General features: G+C 43.9%; 1 protein-coding gene across 1 annotated transcript in view; it reads right to left on the reverse strand.

Moving 5' to 3' along the window:
- Window positions 1-10,345: 10,345 nt before the first annotated feature.
- Window positions 10,346-17,127, reverse strand: part of crkl (v-crk avian sarcoma virus CT10 oncogene homolog-like) — a 78,379-nt gene continuing 71,597 nt past the window's right edge. The window contains exon 2 of the mRNA XM_041202722.1: window positions 10,346-15,601. Coding sequence (XP_041058656.1) covers window positions 15,467-15,601 — 135 coding nt within the window. The 3' untranslated portion in view covers window positions 10,346-15,466. The remainder of the gene's footprint in view (window positions 15,602-17,127) is intronic.

A 17,127-nucleotide genomic window follows, 5' to 3' on the forward strand; every position in this document is an offset into this window, starting at 1 on the left:
GAATAGAGGCACAGACTATTTTCTAAATGGGGAGAGAATTCAGAAATCTGGAGTGCAAGAGGACTTGGGAGTCCTAGTCCAGGATTTTCTTAAGGTTAACTTGCAGGTTGACGTGGTAGTTAGGAAGGCAAATGCAATGTTGGCATTTATTTCAAGAGGACTAGTATATAAAAGCAGGGATGTGCTGCTGAGGCTTTATAAGGCTCTGGTCAGACCACATGTAGAATATTGTGAGCAATTTTGGGCCCCGTATCTCAGGAAGGATGTGCTGGCCCTGGAGAGGATCCAGAGGAGGTTCACGAGAACGATCCCAGGAATGAAAGGCTTAACATATGAGGAACGTTTGAGGACTCTGGGTCTATACACGATGGAGTTTAGAAGGATGAGGGGGGATCTGATTGAAACTTACAGAATACTGAAAGGCCTGGATAGAGTGGACGTGGGGAAGAAGTTTCCATTAGTAGGAGAGACTAGGACCCAAGGGCACAGCCTCAGAGTAAAGGGAAGACCTTTTAGAACAGAGATGAGGAGAAACTTCTTTAGCCAGAGAGTGGTGAATCTATGGAACTCATTGCCACAGAAGGCTACGGAAGCCAGGTCACTGAGTGTATTTAAGACCGAGGTAGATAGATTCTTGATTGGTAAGGGGTCCAAAGGTTACAGGGAGAAGGCAGGAGAAAGGGGTTGAGAAACCTACCTGCCATGATTGAATGGTGGAGCAGACTCAATGGGCCGAATGGCCTAATTTCTGCTCTTATGTCTTATGGTCTTATGGTGTTGACAGCACTGGGTCTTTGCTGGTCTGCTTTTGTGCAACCTTCTTCACAGTTGTAGGTTCTTAGGGAGTTTCAGCTAAACTTTTCTTTTGCAAAAACAAATGGCTTTATCCAAGAAGTGTAACAACTTCAAGCTCTGTGCAACGAACCCAACAGAAACAATAAAACTCATAAGATGCATTGATGTTTTTTTCATATATTGTTCCAGCTCTCTCAGGCATTGCAGTGCAGAACCAAATGGCTGCCAGAAAACACTATCTGTTTATTTACTTGTTTCTTCTTATGCCTAACAACTGAACACACAATGCTTCATGAAATAAGAGTTGTTAAACTGAGACATTTCCTCTTCTGATTGTGTTTTTATTGTTTTCTTTTATGGGGGTAGGTTGTTGGTAGAGGCTCGATATGTCACTTCATTATTTCAGTTTGGCAATATGGGCATCCTCCACTGCAAATAGTTGAGAATCTTTAACAAATAATCTTCAAACATAAGGCACAGCAATGGCCTGTAATACCAAGCTTCTGGGAGGCTATGTGAGGGGTACCCCAAATATGCACTGGGGAACTCCACTCCCACCCCACCCCTCCTCTCCCCTCCCCTCCCGGAAGTCCCCTCGTAAGGATAGCCCGAGAAGTTCAAACTTCCGTTGGGCAAGGCCTGCAATGGGAACCATCCGATACTCTGATTTAAATCGCAAACTTTGGATGGTTTCAACCATCTTACAATAACAGTTACCCAGAAAATCTCCTGGGTAACTATAGACCACCCCCCACCCCCATGGGACTCCACCCCCACCCTCCCGACCAACCCCCACGGGACCTCCCTGAACTCCTGATCCTCCGCACTGCCCCCCCACAAACCACCTGATTGGACCCCCTCCAATTAACCACCCGACTCCCACCACTCCATTGACCTCCCAGCCCCCCTCATCTGCCCCACCCCCAATCAACCGACTCCACACGACTAACCAACCCCCCCACAACCGAACATTGACCCCTCCCAGCTGACCTGACACCCCTTGACCACCTGACACTGCTCCTGCCCTCCACCTCCGCACTCCCCCCCCACCCCCCCCAACCCCACCCAGGGACAGGACAAATGGCCTCCTGTGCTGCAACCATTCGATGAAAGAATTTACCTTTATGTAACAACCTTCATGACTTCAGGGCATCCCAAAGACAAAATAAAGTACTTATCTTCATTCATGGGATGTGGGCGTTGCTGGTAAAGCCAGCATTTGTTGCCCATCCTTTATTGCCTTCGAGAAGGTGTTGGTGATTCACCTTCTTGACACTTGAGTGGTTTGCTAGACTATTTCAGAGAGCAGTTAAAGGTCAACCACTTTGCTGTGAGTTTGGAGTCACTTATGGTTCAGATTGGGTAATATTGGGATGGTTGATTCTGTTAGTGTCACACATCACACATTACGTTGGTTTGGTGCACATAAAATCCATTCTGTACATGGATAGTAAAAATTAGAGGGAATATCGGTTCTGACCAGTATCTGTCCCTCAACTAACCACTAAATTACTGGTCTGTTATTGCTGTTTGTGGGACCTTGCTGTGTGCAAATTGGCCATGTGTTTTCTATATTACAACAGTAAACAATTGGCTGTGAAGCATTTTGAGACACCCTGAGGTGCGAAACTGGCTAGTTGAATGCAAGACTGCCTTTATTTGAGTTTTGACACTCGTGTCAGTTTACTCCTGAGCCAGCTGCTTTCAAAGGTTAGTAGGCAGCAAAAGGTGATGCTCAAACAAATGGTATTATCAGTAGACCTGTGTCACGTTTTGACACTCTGCAGCTCTGTGATGTGATCCAATATCTCAAATTCTTATAAAAAAACTGCCGATCTTGTGCTAACAAATGAAACTAAAGCTGCCTTGCTATAATCGTGGGTTAGTGAGCTGGACAGTTGACTTGGGTACTATTCTGCTCAACCACTTCCTCACTTATTCTGCATTGAGCACTTTGCACAATGATGTCTGCATTACACCCCATTGGAAAATGATGTGATCAAACCAGCTCTGTTCCGAACCATGGCTTTCAGCCAGTAAGTAGGTCAGCTCCCCCATTAACCCCTCAACTGCTGCAACAGTTACACACCAAGCACCAAATGGCTTGCATTTTGCACACAGCACTTTCCTCATCAGAGCAGTTTGAGAGCTTCCCTCAGTGGTTCAGTGATTAGCTGAGGCAGATAGCCTTGCAACCTCTGCCGAAGATGGTCAAGGTGGGGCAGTAGGGCTGCTATAATTGATCTCTGTGCCCTGTGCTAATGGAGGTGGAGTGGCCAGCATCTGATGTCTGATTCCAATGCTGGCGAAAAGCCCCCCTGTATGTTTGTAGTGAGGACAGGGTTAGGTTCAGATGTGAAGGTAGTTGCAGCTGAATAGTCAGCTAACATGCACGGTAAAGGCTTACACCCAACCATTTGAGCAAGATACAGGAGGCAAGAAGCATCTTCACCTCGGGGAGGGGAAACAATAATACCTTCACTCTGCACCTGTTGCCAGTAACAGGTTTCCTCTGTTACCCACTACCTGGTTTCCCTGTTATAGAGCCAGTGCCAATGTTGTGATTTCCTCTGTTGCCAGTGCTTGGACTCAACACCAATTTCAGTTTCATTTGTTTACCTAATGTAACATTTTGTATGCAATTCCTTAAATATTGTGATTTAACCCCCTTTTTCCAATTCAAGTAGAAACCCTCTGTACATAATTATCTTTGAGATCAGTTGGTTTTAGTAATCATTTTTATCCTGAATGTTTGCCATTATTCCTACTCTTGATTTATTAAAAGTAAGGATTCTGCTTGTTCTGATATAACAATACCAAATACCTGCTTATTACTCCTTCCAATTGCTGTACATTAATTTCACGTTATTTTTGTCTCCGTAAGTTCACCTACACATTTTCTGGGACCTTTTTTTAATTAATTTGGAGTGGGTGTCGCTGCTAAGGCCAGCATTTACTGCCCATCTTCAATTGCCCTTGAGAAGTTGGTGATGAGCTGCCTTCTTGAATTGCTGCAGTCCATAAGACATAGGAGCAGAAATTAGGCCATTCGGCCCAGAGTCTGCTGATAAGTTTCTCAACCCCTTTCTCCCGCCTTCTCCCCGTAACTTTTGATCCCCTTACCAATCAAGAATCTATCTATCTCGGTCTTAAATACACTCAAAGACCTGGCTTCCACAGCCTTCTGTGGCAATGAATTCCATAGATTCTCTCTGGCTAAAGAAGTTTCTCCTCATCTCTGTTCTAAAAGGTCTTCCCTTTACTCTGAGGCTGTGCCCTCAGGTCCTAGTCTCTCCTACTAATGGAAACATCTTCCCCACGTCCACTCTATCCAGGCCTTTCAGTATTCTGTAAGTTTCAATCAGATCCCCCCTCATCCTTCTAAACTCCATCGAGTATAGACCCAGAGTCCTCAAACGTTCCTCATATGTTAAGCCTTTCATTACTGGGATCATTCTCGTGAACCTCCTCCGGATCCTCTCCAGGGCCAGCACATCCTTCCTGAGATACGGGGCCCAAAATTGCTCACAATATTCTAAACGTGGTCTGACCAGAGCCTTATAAAGCCTCAGCAGCACATCCCTGCTTTTATATTCTAGTCCTCTTGAAATAAATGCCAACATTGCATTTGCCTTCCTAACTACCGCATCAACCTGCAAGTTAACCTTAAGAAAATCCTGGACTAGGACTCCCAAGTCCCTTTGCACTCCAAATTTCTGAATTCTCTCCCCATTTAGAAAATAGTCTATGCCTCTATTCTTCCTACCAAAGTGCAAGACCTCACACTTCCCCACGTTGTATTCCATCTGCCAAACTTCTTTGCCCATTCTCCTAACCTAAATCCTTCTGCAGCCTCCCTGCCTCCTCAATACTACCTGTCCATGTGGTGTGGGTACACCCAGTGCTGTTTAGGAGGGAGTTCCAGGCTTTTGACCCAGCGACAGTGAAGGAATGGAGATATATTACCAAGTCAGGATGGTTTGTAACTTGGAGGGGAGCTTGCAAATGGAGTTCCAATGCATCTGTCACCATTCTTCTAGATGGTAGAGGTTGCAAGTTTGGAAAGTGCTGTCAAAGGAGCCTTGGTGAGTCCATGCACTGCATCCTGTACACACTGGTACACACTGCTGCCACTGTGCATTGGTGGTGGAGGGAGTGAATGTTTGTGGATGAGGTACCAATCAAACGAGCTGCATTGTCCTGGATGGTGTCAAGCTTCTTGAATGCTGTTGGAGCTACACTCATCCAGGCAAGTGGGGAGTATTCCATCACACTCCTGACTTGTGCCTTGTAGATGGTGGACAGGCTTTGAGGAGGCAGAAGGTGAGTTACTCGCTGCATAATTTCCAGCCTTTGACCAGCTGTCATAGCCACAGTATTTATTTGGCTGATTCCGTTATGTTTCTGGCCACTGGTAACCCCCAGGATATTGACGGTGGAGGATTCGGTGATGGTAATGCCAAGGAAGAGATGGATAGATTCTCTCTTTTGGAGATGGTCTTTGCTTGGCACATGTGGCACAAATGTTACTTGTCATTTATGAGCCCAAGCCTGAATGTTGTCCAGGTCTTGTTGCATATGGATACAGGCTGCTTCAGTATCTGAGCAGCTACAAATGGCACTGAACACTGCAATCATCGGTGAATATCCCCACTCCTAACCTTATGATGGACAACAATAAAAATGCTGGCCTAGCCAGCGATGTCAACGCCCCTTGAAAGAATATAAAGGTAATTGACGAAGCAGTTGAAAATATTGGGGCCCAGGACAGTCCCATGACAAACTCCTGCAGTGATGTCCTGGGATTTAGATGATTGACCTCCAATAACTGCAACAATCTTCCTTTGTGCTAAGTATGACTCCAACCAGTGGAGAGTTTTGCCCCAGATTCCCATGGACATCAATTTTACTCAGGCTCATTGATGCCACACTCTGTCAAATGTTGCCTTGATGTTGAAGGCAGTCAATTCTCACCTCACCTCTGGAGTTCAGCTCTTTTGTCCATTTTTGGACCAAGGCTACAGAGATCTGGAGCCAAGTAGCCCTGCTGAAACCCAAACTGAACATCAGTGAACATGTTGTTGCAGTGCAAGTGCTGGTTGATGCCTTCCATTACTTTAGTAACGATTGAGAATAGGCTGATGGGGTGGCGATTGGATTTCTCGTTTTTGTGGACACGACATAACCTATACAATTTTTCACATTGTTGGATAGATGCCAGTATTGTAGTTGGACCAGAACAGCTTGGTTAGGGTTGCAGCTACTTCTGGAGCCTTCAATACTACAGGCAGGATGTTGCCAGGCCCAAAGCCTTTGTGGTATCCTCAGCCATCTCTTGATATCACATGAAGTGAATCAAATTGGCCGGAGACTGGCAACTGATGGTGGGGGTACCTCAGAAGGAGGCCCAAATGGAGAATCTGTTCAGCACCCTGGCTGAAGATGGTTGCAAATGCTTCAACCGTAACTTTTATACTGATGTGCTGGGGTCACAACAAAGAACAAAAAGTTCACACTGCATGCCACTACTAACGTGGAAATCAGTCAACAAATATAGGGGAAGAAGCGATACGCAATGAGTTGTGAATTTCCTCACACATACAACATATCACCCTTAACTTCCTTGTTATTGTTAAGAACTTCCTGGGTTTGAACATTGTCTATTAAACTTGCTGCAGTGTCTGATAGTTGTTAATCCAATGTCAATTTACCTCTCTGGCCCTGAAAGGGAACAATTTAAAACTGTTTTGAGTTTCATTGCAGGCGTAGTAACATCATAGGGACTTTAAAAAGTTAATTAAAAAAAAATTTTTTTTGCTTGTCTTTTTTCTCTTAATCCAACCTTTCTCTCCCTATTACACTTTCTGTGACTGATTCGATCCATCAGTCTTTCCTGTTTTTTTCCTCAACACTAAAATCTCATTAAGGAAGTGGACTGTTCTGACATTCAACAAGGTCCCAGATAATCTTGCTATGCTGTTGTCAATTCATGTTTCCAGCAATTTACAGGTCAAATTTTATATATAAGGATGCATTCCAATCACCATGTAATGGGACTTTTGAATTTCAGACTCTCCCTGACTAATGAAATATTTGACTTGACCAGTAAAATCCTCCCATCTGAAACTGCTAGATTGATATGCCATCAGGGTAGGTAACCAAAGCTGTCATTGAGCTCCAGGTGTTCAAGCTCAGAGTGAGGTACAATTTTTATTCAGCAATGTTAGTTCACAAATATTGCTTAGCTCCTTCTGATTCACATACTGAAATTTAAGATAATTTAGTGTCCCATAAAAACATCACATATAACAGATTGAATCCCTCTGCCATGGTGCAGGAAGCAGGATGTAAAGACATTGTGGTAGTGACCCTCTGATGTCACAGGCAGGGGAGCAGTCCTCTTCAGTCTCTCCCTCAGTGGTACTCAAGAGTAGGACTCTCATCTCTGAAGAACACTCAGCACCTCACTCTACGCAGGTTCCAAAACCACTCATCAGAACGAAGGAAGGCAAGCATCATTGTAGCACTCCTTCCTGCCATTCCAGCATTTCATTGGTGTAAACCCAGTATCAATACTTTGTCAGGTCATTCCTCAAATGCTGCACCTTCTTACTCTGGAGGATGAGGGCACTGTAATTCCAGGCAATGGATCTGCAGATCTTGTAAGTAACATTACTTAAAAGTAACTGAACCCTAATGTCTGACCACTGTAGAGTGGGAGCTACATCACAATACAAAGTCTTTAAAGTCCCCCGCCATAAAGGAAGACTTGCATTTAAATAGCAGTTTGCACAGCCTCAGGTGCTTTACAGCCTATGAAGCATCTTTGATGTGTAGTCTCTGTTGCAAAAAACTTAGCACCAATTTGCACAGAACAAAACTCCCACAAACAACGTGATAATATCTGTTTTAGTGATGTTAATCGAGAGATAAATATTAGCCAGGACATTGAGGATAACTCCTCTACCCTTCAAATTATGCCATGGGATCTTTTATGTCCATCTGAGAAGGCAGGCATGGCCTCAGTTTAATCTGAAAGATAGCACATCTCAATAGTGCAGCAACAGAGTATCAGCACAAGTTGCAGTGCTCAGGTCTCCAGAATGGGACTTGAACTCAACCATCTGATTTGGGCTGTAGTTAACTGTAGGATCAACAGTGTATGGGAATGATCATTACAGCTTACCATTAGATACTAGGGAGGGTTAAAGAAGTTGGCTTTGTATTTTATAACAGAATCTGAGGTGATTGAAATTTTCAGAATTTTGAAAGGATTTTTAAAACTAGTACAATGTCCAAGGTAATGGGATACAGACTTTCCAGACCACATGAAAAATGATGTTAAACTGCAAAGAAACAGCAATTCCTGAGCCCATCTCCAGAATAACTTAAGCAGTGGATGCCAAGAATTTACTCTTTAAAAAAAGGTATATAAGCAGCATGTTTTCATTAAGTAAGTTTAATCCACTGGTTAAAAGCCAGCCCATGCACGTCTGGAAAGTGAGGCATTCCAGGCCATGGTATTTCCTAGCAGTACTTTCTAAGTTCATCTCGGATTGTTACTTAGCAGCACTATAAAGGTGAACAGAACAAGATCATGTGAATTGTGCAAAGTGATTCTATGCCCCAGTATCTCTACTACTTTTGGGTTGTGGGTATACAAAAAAGATACCACAGATGAAATAATGGTATCTGACAATCCCCTTCATTCTGGCACAAAGCCAGCTCCACAGACACAAGAGTCACAAAATTATTCTCTGCATCATTAATTGCTCCCAGGCTGCTCATGTGTTGGCATAAGTGACTCAAAAGAGCAGCACAGCTGTGGGTGGCAGTTTGTTTCACACGATATACTGTCTTATCCTGACAGGAAGCGCAAGAACCATAACTGTTCTTCCCCAGTGAATACTTGAGCATCAATGATTTAACTTTATTTGTGACCACTTTTATCTAACCAGATATTTGCCTGCCACAGTGTTAAACATCAGGACCAATATAAAAATAAAATGGCCAGGCTAATATAGTAATTATGTGGCAATGGGACAGCAACATCAAGAACAGACATGGCAAAACATCTGACCAAACAATTACACAGCTGCTAGCTTTGAACTTAAGAAAAAATCTCCAGGAGGACATAACTTTGTAATAAAACTAAAGTGCTGGAAAATCTCAGCAGGTCTGACAGTGTCTGTGGAGAGAGAAGCAGTTAACTGAGTTCAATATGACTTCTTCAGATACAAATTTGTGTTGGAAGGACATCTTTTTCTAGATGGTATGTTCCTGAAACCCCAGCTCCAACAGAACCACTAAACTTGTAAACTGGTGGCAGAAACACCATCTGTCCAAAGTAATGTTCACAAAGCAGAGGGACAAGAGCTAGACACTTTGAATGGTCCATATGAACTGCCCTGTTACACAGAGCCAAAGATTAGAAGGCTTAAGTTTTGATCTCTAATCTGAATGTAGACGATTAGTCCAAATAGGTTACTTTTTTTCCCTTCAGCTTACTCCTCTCATGAAAAGAAAGAGCTTGTAATTTATAAAGGTGCATTGGCTACTCGTCAGCCCCTTGCTCAAGTGATTGTGTGTGATTGTGGAGTCCTGAGGTTAACCAACTGTGTAGGCCGGAAGCAGGGCCAATAATCCCATCCCCTGCCTGTTGTTGTTCTAGAACTCTCTTCACTTTCCTCCCAGCATTACCCAACCCCACAACCAAGTCCGGGCCAGTGCTCCTACTCCCTACTCCCACAAAAGGTCAGTGTTGCTCTATGAATCCCTCCCAACAAATCCTATTTAAATTAGTGAATCCTTCTTGAGTGGAAATGCCAAGATCGGCGTTCCTTTAAAACACTGGGGTTAAAGCTTTTGGAACAAAAGAAATTTCCCCCAGTCAAAATCACTCACCCCTTTAGATTTCCATTCTCTGCTGTGTAATGTGTGTTCAGGGCGTCACTGGTTGGGCCAGCGTTTATTGCCCATCCCTAACTTTTTTATCCCCATTCATTCATTCACGGGATGTGGGCTTCGCTGGCTGGGCCAGCATTTATTGCCCATTCCTAGTTGCCCTGGAGAAGGTGGTGGTGAGCTGCCTTCTTGAACCGCTGCAGTCCATGTGGTATGGGTACACCCACACAATTCCGATAGGAAGGGAGTTCCAGGATTTTGGCCCAGCAACAGTGAAGGAACGGTGATATATTTCCAAGTCAGGATGGTGAGCGACTTGGAGGGGAACTTCCAGGCGGTGTTCCCATCTATCTGCTGCCCTTGTCCTTCCAGATGGTAGGGGCCACAGGTTTGGAAGAGGCTGTTGAAGGATCCTTGGTGAATTCCTGCAGTTCATCCTGTAGATGGTACATACTGCTGCTACTATGCTTCAGTGGTGGAGGGAGTGAATGTTTAAGGTGGTGGATGGGGAGCCAATCAAGTGGGCTACTTTGTCCTGAATGGTGTTCAGCTACTTGAGAGTTGTTGAGTACCTCGAGAGAAAATGAAAGAGCTTGTAAAATGGAATTCTGGATGGCTCATGAAAACAATTATATGGTTATAGAACAAGGGTTAATTCTGCTTTATTGTAACATTTTAGACAAAACAGCCCCAAAGTAATTTCAAACCATTAGTATCAATTTCTGGTTCAACATAGATAATTTATAAACACCACAAAGAATATTTTTGCAAAAATGTTCATGTGACCAAATATATCAGGAATAGGGTGGCAATGGAAAACCCAAACCATAATTGAACAGAAAGAAAAGTGTTGAGATTAAACTTGGAGATTTTAGATGTGTTCCTCAAGACACAGCAGGCAAACATCATTGCAAAAGCAATGTACGAGAGAAGCTAACCAAAGATGGCTGTGAGGCTTCTACTATCAGCCAGTCACAAGAGTGCATAAACCTCAAGGGCTGGACTATAAAGCACCAGATCTTTCCCCACCATTGGCTTTTACCCTCTATTAACTGTCTACTCTCCAACAGCTGCAAGATAAGGTCTGCCTACTCACCTGGAACCAAATAAACAGGCTAAGCAAAGGCCTCCTTTCAACTAGTATTTGTATACTTTCCACACAAATGGAGAGGGCTGCCCTTAAAAGTATGTCCTAAATACTTATTATTGTGGAACTTGTGGGTCTTTTTAAAGTTCCACAAAGGTTCAACTGTTCTCCCACACTCAACAGGGCTTCAGCATCGAGGAATGGAGTGGGGGAGGTCAAAGGCTGTGCAGCTGCAGTCACTCAGTGGTAGCCATTTCCAAGAATGGGCGGCTAGTTTCATGGGACAGAAACCTGTAGCTCAAGAGGTGCAAGCAAACTTTCCCAAAGCTCTACAGAGCAGAGAGGCATTGAGCTAAAATTAGCTCAGTATTACCATTACCACTTTAGTAATGAGTCAAATTGCTGTTGAAAATAATGCTGCAAACTAAAAGATGCATCTGCCGTGGCATGAGATGCAATAGATTTTTTAGCAGCCTGTGGATTCAAGAAACATTCATCAACAGCTGATATCAAACCTACAATAGCAATTAAGTTTGTCGCCGATCTAAAACGTGGGTTACAGGTAGACTGCAAGTAAAATAAACCCACTATCTGAGTTGGGTGGTTTGGCTAAAAGTCTTCCCTTTTAACTTAGCCAGATTGCCTGTTGGATTTAGTCTTCCATTCTACCATCTGAATTATTAACAGTCCACCAGAAGGCCTGCCCTGATTCCCAAGTCCAGACTACTCTGATGTAGTAGTACTCGGTGTATTATACATAGGCTGTATTTTCCTGTCATTCTTTTAGCTTTCTCCCGATATCCACATCAGCTTCTACTATTGTTGCTGCTTCAAGATTGCAGAGGGGAGAAAGTGTGAATTATTGTCAAGTTTATTTAATATGTACAAACACTGGCTTCAACAATGGGGCAATTCTACATTTGACCTAAATGAAAACTAAGGAAATAGACATGCCCCCTCAATGAAACCTGCAAATACTGTAATACTGTTAACTTCTGAAACACACAAACTAAAAGCAACCAAAAAGCCTGTTTAAGCAAATGGCATTTTATAGAATAATGGGGCTTGTGAGCACAGTTTACATTCTAGACACTTGCATTTCCAAACACTAGATTTATTCAATCAAGGGTTAGACATGATCTGTACTGTACACAGGCAAAAGGCTCCCATTCCCAGAATGTTAAACAAAATGCATTAATAATTCTCTTGGAACAGACAGCACAAAGCTTTCTACAAAAATAAAAAGAGACTAGCATGCATGGAGGCCGCAGACAAACATTTCCAATAGTTTAAGCTATGAGCACATATTAAAAACCTGTTGTGAATTTGCTGTGTTGTAAACATTTTTTTTATTGGTGACAAATGCAGTGGGAAGGCAGGCAAGTGATGCAGGCTGAATACACGCTCACCCTCCACAGTATGATTCATTTCTTGAATCACTGCACGACGTTTACAAGAGGCGCGGACATGTGTTTTATTTCCTTCCTGTAGTGCACGAGCCCGGTTATAATATTATGGAAGCTGACAAGCTAAGGAGGAAGAGAAGCCGGCCAGGTACTAAGAACCTGAAAGGGGAAACACTCAAACTGGAACTGAATCATCAAGGGATGAAGCGGTGCGGGGGGGCGGTGTGTGTGTGTGTGTGTGTGTGTGTGCGTGTGTGTAGGAAATGTAGGGCATCATCCATTCTCACAGGGCATTTCTGGCAACTAGACAGAATTTTAGGAGTCCAGTGTAATAGCTTGGCAGACAGACCAAAGGAGCTATAGTGGTTTGATGAAGGAAACAAAAAACAGAACAAGGCACAAAGCTAGTCGCATTAGTATGAGTAGCAAAACTGAGGCATATCCAAAGAATGTGTGATTCTGTAATAAAAGCCTGTTGGGTCAATACTATGTCATGGTTAGTCCTACAACCCAGGATCTGTTCAACTACCTGAAGACCTCAGCAAGGCAAGAATTGGAGTGAAAGGCAAATAAAAGTGTTGGTTTTAAAATGTCTGAAGCCACAACATGGTAGCCCCTGTGCAAATATGAATTCTAAAAATCTCCTTCAAAAAGTAATCAGCACAGTGATAGCTAATCTAATTCAACCTGCTCCCACCCATACAGTGGACACTTTTATTTTAGGCACTAGGTGCATACTTTGGTTCGATGGTGAATTGACCTCAGGAACTCATCTGGTTCCCCCCCTCCCTATTCCACCAGGTGATTTCCTCAATGTTCAGAATAAGCAGTGAGCTTCAAGGTGTAGAGCGCCAAGGCTTCATTTTAATAACCAGTAACTATGGTGCAACATGAAAACAGTGCAAAATGAACACTGCTAAGCAACCAGTTACAATAGCACACACTTGTCTATAGCTATTCATTGGGAAGGACCACTCCAAGCCACCGAGTGGGAGAAGAGGAAAGCTCATGTGGATTCGTTACATACACACTGCAACTGGATAAAATCCAATCAATAACAATTTTCCAATAGGGAAAAAAAAGCAAATGCCCATTACTGGCAGCTACTGTACATCCACCTGGTTAAATTGCAGTGTGCTGTGCTGCTTGGGAACAGAGCAACAATGGAGACAATCAATTTCCCACAGTCACCTCTGGGGGGCAGATCAGTGGTGCACTGCTGCTCAATCCAACAAAATAGTTTATGTACAGTTATTCCACAAGCATCATCTGTGTTGCCACTACAGGGGAAATTAGACTTCCACAGCAAAGGATCAGGCCCAATACCTCAAATGGAGTGCAGCACCCCTCAGTAATCGGCTAGGTGGGGTGATAGCTTGTCAACAGTGTTTGATTTTAGTGTTGCACTGCAGGTGACAATTCTTTCACCCAGGTTATTAAATAAAGCACAGTCAGTGCACAGATATTAAAACATATAAGGCTTGAACTCCTTCATTTGAATTATTACTTAAAATGAGTTAGTCAGCCAAGGGAAGCCAATTTCAATACAGATTACCTTGGACTGCTCTTTTTTAAAAAGACTGCTTGGAGGAGTGATCAAGTCCTTACCCCCAATGTACAATGCAAAAGAGGAAAATAAGTCACAGGCAAGCACAGGGGAGAGAGAGGAGAGGAGAGGCACGGACGAGAGATGGGGGAGGCACGGGGGAGAGAGAGAGGGGGGGGGGGGTGGTGAGGCACGAGAGAGAGAGAGAAAGGAGGCCCGAGAGAAAGATAGATAGAGGGAGGGGCGAGGCACGGGCGGGAGATCGGGGGAGGGAAGGGGAGGCGATAGAGGGAGAGGGAAGGGGAGAGACAGACGGGGGGGCGGGGTGGGCGAGAGAGGGAGAGAGAAGCAAGGGCAGAAGCAAGAGAGAGAAGGTGAAAAAAGTAAACTAAGTGGCACATGCACAAGAAACCAGTGAGTGTGTGTGCGCGTGAAACAGTGTCCATTTCAGGCTTCAGAGGTTAAGCAGGACTCCGTCCGTAAAATGCACTGCACCCCAAATCAGACTGACAACAGCTGGCTCCTCACAAAACCCTCTGGCCACTCGGAGTAGGTGAAGACCATCCGACTTGAGTTGGACACTGGCATAAGTGAGGCAGACTGTACACGCTGGGTATGAGTTTACCAAGGGAGCTGTCCGACATGGAGGATCATCACAGAAATGTAGATCAATAAACTGCTTTTAGGAAAAACCTCCAAAAGGGAAAGGCACTAACATCTCCATTGGAATATTTCTGCCCATTAGCCAGATGTTTTGTGCCATTACAGATTTTCTGAAGGCCATTAACTAAAAGCTGACCCACAATCTCCATGTTAAAAGACATGGAATGGTTCTGCCTTACTGAATCGGAAGCCCACAAGCCAATCTTTTTGCAGATTGCCTGCACCCAAGCCCACCCAGCACTACTTAAGGCTGTGTATCACCAGTTTATCCAAAATCCTTGTGCCTCACCAGGCCTACACCTGGCAACCTATTTAGATTCACAAGTGTGAGCAATTCTGTTCTCGTTTAGCCAGAGTGTTTCCTCTTTCCAGGCTCAGTCTTTACAGGTGTTACAGAACTGCAAAAGTGACTTATTCATGATTGTTTTCTACAGCTATCTATCTGATTGTATCCAAAAAATTGTGACTCCTCTACATATTGGATATGGCACCACAGACTAACGTTATATAGGCTGTACTCCAAACCATTTAAAATCATTCTTCTGAGTCCAATGCCTCAGTTATTCGCTCAGCTCCTTTACATTAAGTAAGCACTCAAGATAACAACTGAGGCTAGATGAATCTAGTCCCAGTAGCATCCCTAACTACCACAATCAGTAAGTTGGCAAGGGATCACCACATTTACATGCCTGTCACAGGCAGCAGGAATATCCATCAAGTGTTCCAAGTGTGAGGGGTGCAGCCAAGAATACACTCGGTTATCCCAGTTGGCTTCAAACTTGTACTGAAGCATTATCTATTGCGGCACTGAGATCGAGACTGCCTCTCTCCCGTCCTTTTCTCCATTTATTGTTAGTAATCATATAGCTTTAATGGTACGTGGGAAGAGCTCAGACAGAAACATTAAATTTCAGCAGGTAAGCAGATACTCAAAAATCCAATCGCGGTTCCATGGCAAAATGATGGTTTCCCCATTAGTCTGGAAGCGATGCACCAGATGTGATGCTGATACCGTGTGCGATGAACAGGCAGATGGAGGTGACCACATGTTCCAGATCTTTCAGGTCACTCGTTCTCTTCAGGGTTTTGGGGGTCAATGATCTGGACGTGAGTGAAAGGGAACAGTCCCTGTCGGCCATTCACCTCACCCTCCCACTGGCCGCTGATGTTCATCCTCGTCACTTTCACAAGGTCACCAACCTGTTAGAGAGAAAAATAACCAGAGTTCAAGTCACTGCATGGAATCGGAGTTAAATCAATCAAAAGCAACATGGAGGCTACCTTCTTTTGGCTCTTAATTGCTGCTTGTATCCATCATGTAGAGTCCACTCTTAATTCAAAACTGGTTTTAGCACCAAAATCTGTCCAGGCTACCTTATTTACATCGCTCAATTGCAATTATTGTGTAGTTCTGGGATTTTAGTGAAAAATGACAACTTTGAACTCTCTGGAGTAGGCTGTATCACAAAGAACAAACCAATATACTTTTCATTGAGTGACATCTTAATTTCATCGTTAACAGGTCTGTACCCACACCCATGACATCTTCATCAGTGTTTTAAAAAATGCTGGTTTGGTAGGTATAGCACATTTCATAATCTTACAGTACTTGATGCTGATCAAGTTAACATACCAAGTCCCTGCTAAAGACGACCAGACTGACTAACAGGCTGTGCTACAGTTCCTAAAATACACAAAAAACCATTCCAATATGCTTTGTATTTCTAGTACCCATCACCCCTCCCCAAGTCAGTTCAGTTCAACACCAACTTGCTATGGGGGTGGGATCGCACTAAACCAGGATAAACTTCAGCAGTTAATGGGCGAGTATCTACTGCAGCACTAGAACCAGGCGAGCTCTCTACTGACCTCTGCATCCAAATCCTGTGGAGCTTTTTATAACCAGCACCATACTCAAAATAGAACTACTACTTCTGACTAACCACAAACACTGAGGAAACCAGAAACACACAGATAACAAAGCCAACAAAAAAAACACTTAGAAAAGTTGCTTGAGTACTTGGAAGCATGTTTCGAAGCTGTCTCAAGAGGCTGGGAATTCTGCGGAGAGTAACTCAGCTCCTGACTCCCCAAAGCATGTCCACCATCCCACAAAGCACAAGTCAGGAATGCAATGGAATACTCCCCACTTGCCTGGATGAATGCAGGTCCAACAACACTCAAGAAGCTCGACAGCATCCAAGACAAAGCAGCCCGCTTAATTGGCACCCCATCCACTACCTTAAACATTCACTCCCTTCACCACTGACAGCAGTGTGCACCATCTACAAGATGCACTGCAGCAACTTAACAAGGCCCCTTCGACAGCACCTTCTAAACACACTATCACTACCACCTAGATGGACAAGGGCAGCAGACACATGGGGACACCACCATCTGGAAGTTCCCCTCCAAGCCATACACCATCCCGACATGGAAATATATCGCCATTCTTTCATTGTCACTGGGTCAAAATCCTGGAACTCCCTTCCTAACAGCACTGTGGGTGTACCTACACCACATGGACTGCAGCAGTTCAAGAAGGCAGCTCACTCACCAGTACCTACTCAAGGGCAATTAGGAATGAATAATAAATACTGTCCTAGCCAGCGACACCCACATTCCATGAATGAAACAAATGATCCCTTCAATTCCGTTTGAAACTGGGATCACACTTAAAAGATTACATATCAGTAAGCTGCTTTTATCTTGGTGCTGTTAATGCT

The sequence above is a fragment of the Carcharodon carcharias genome, chromosome 13 (assembly GCF_017639515.1).
Source record: "Carcharodon carcharias isolate sCarCar2 chromosome 13, sCarCar2.pri, whole genome shotgun sequence".
NCBI classification, from domain to species: Eukaryota; Metazoa; Chordata; class Chondrichthyes; order Lamniformes; family Lamnidae; genus Carcharodon; species Carcharodon carcharias.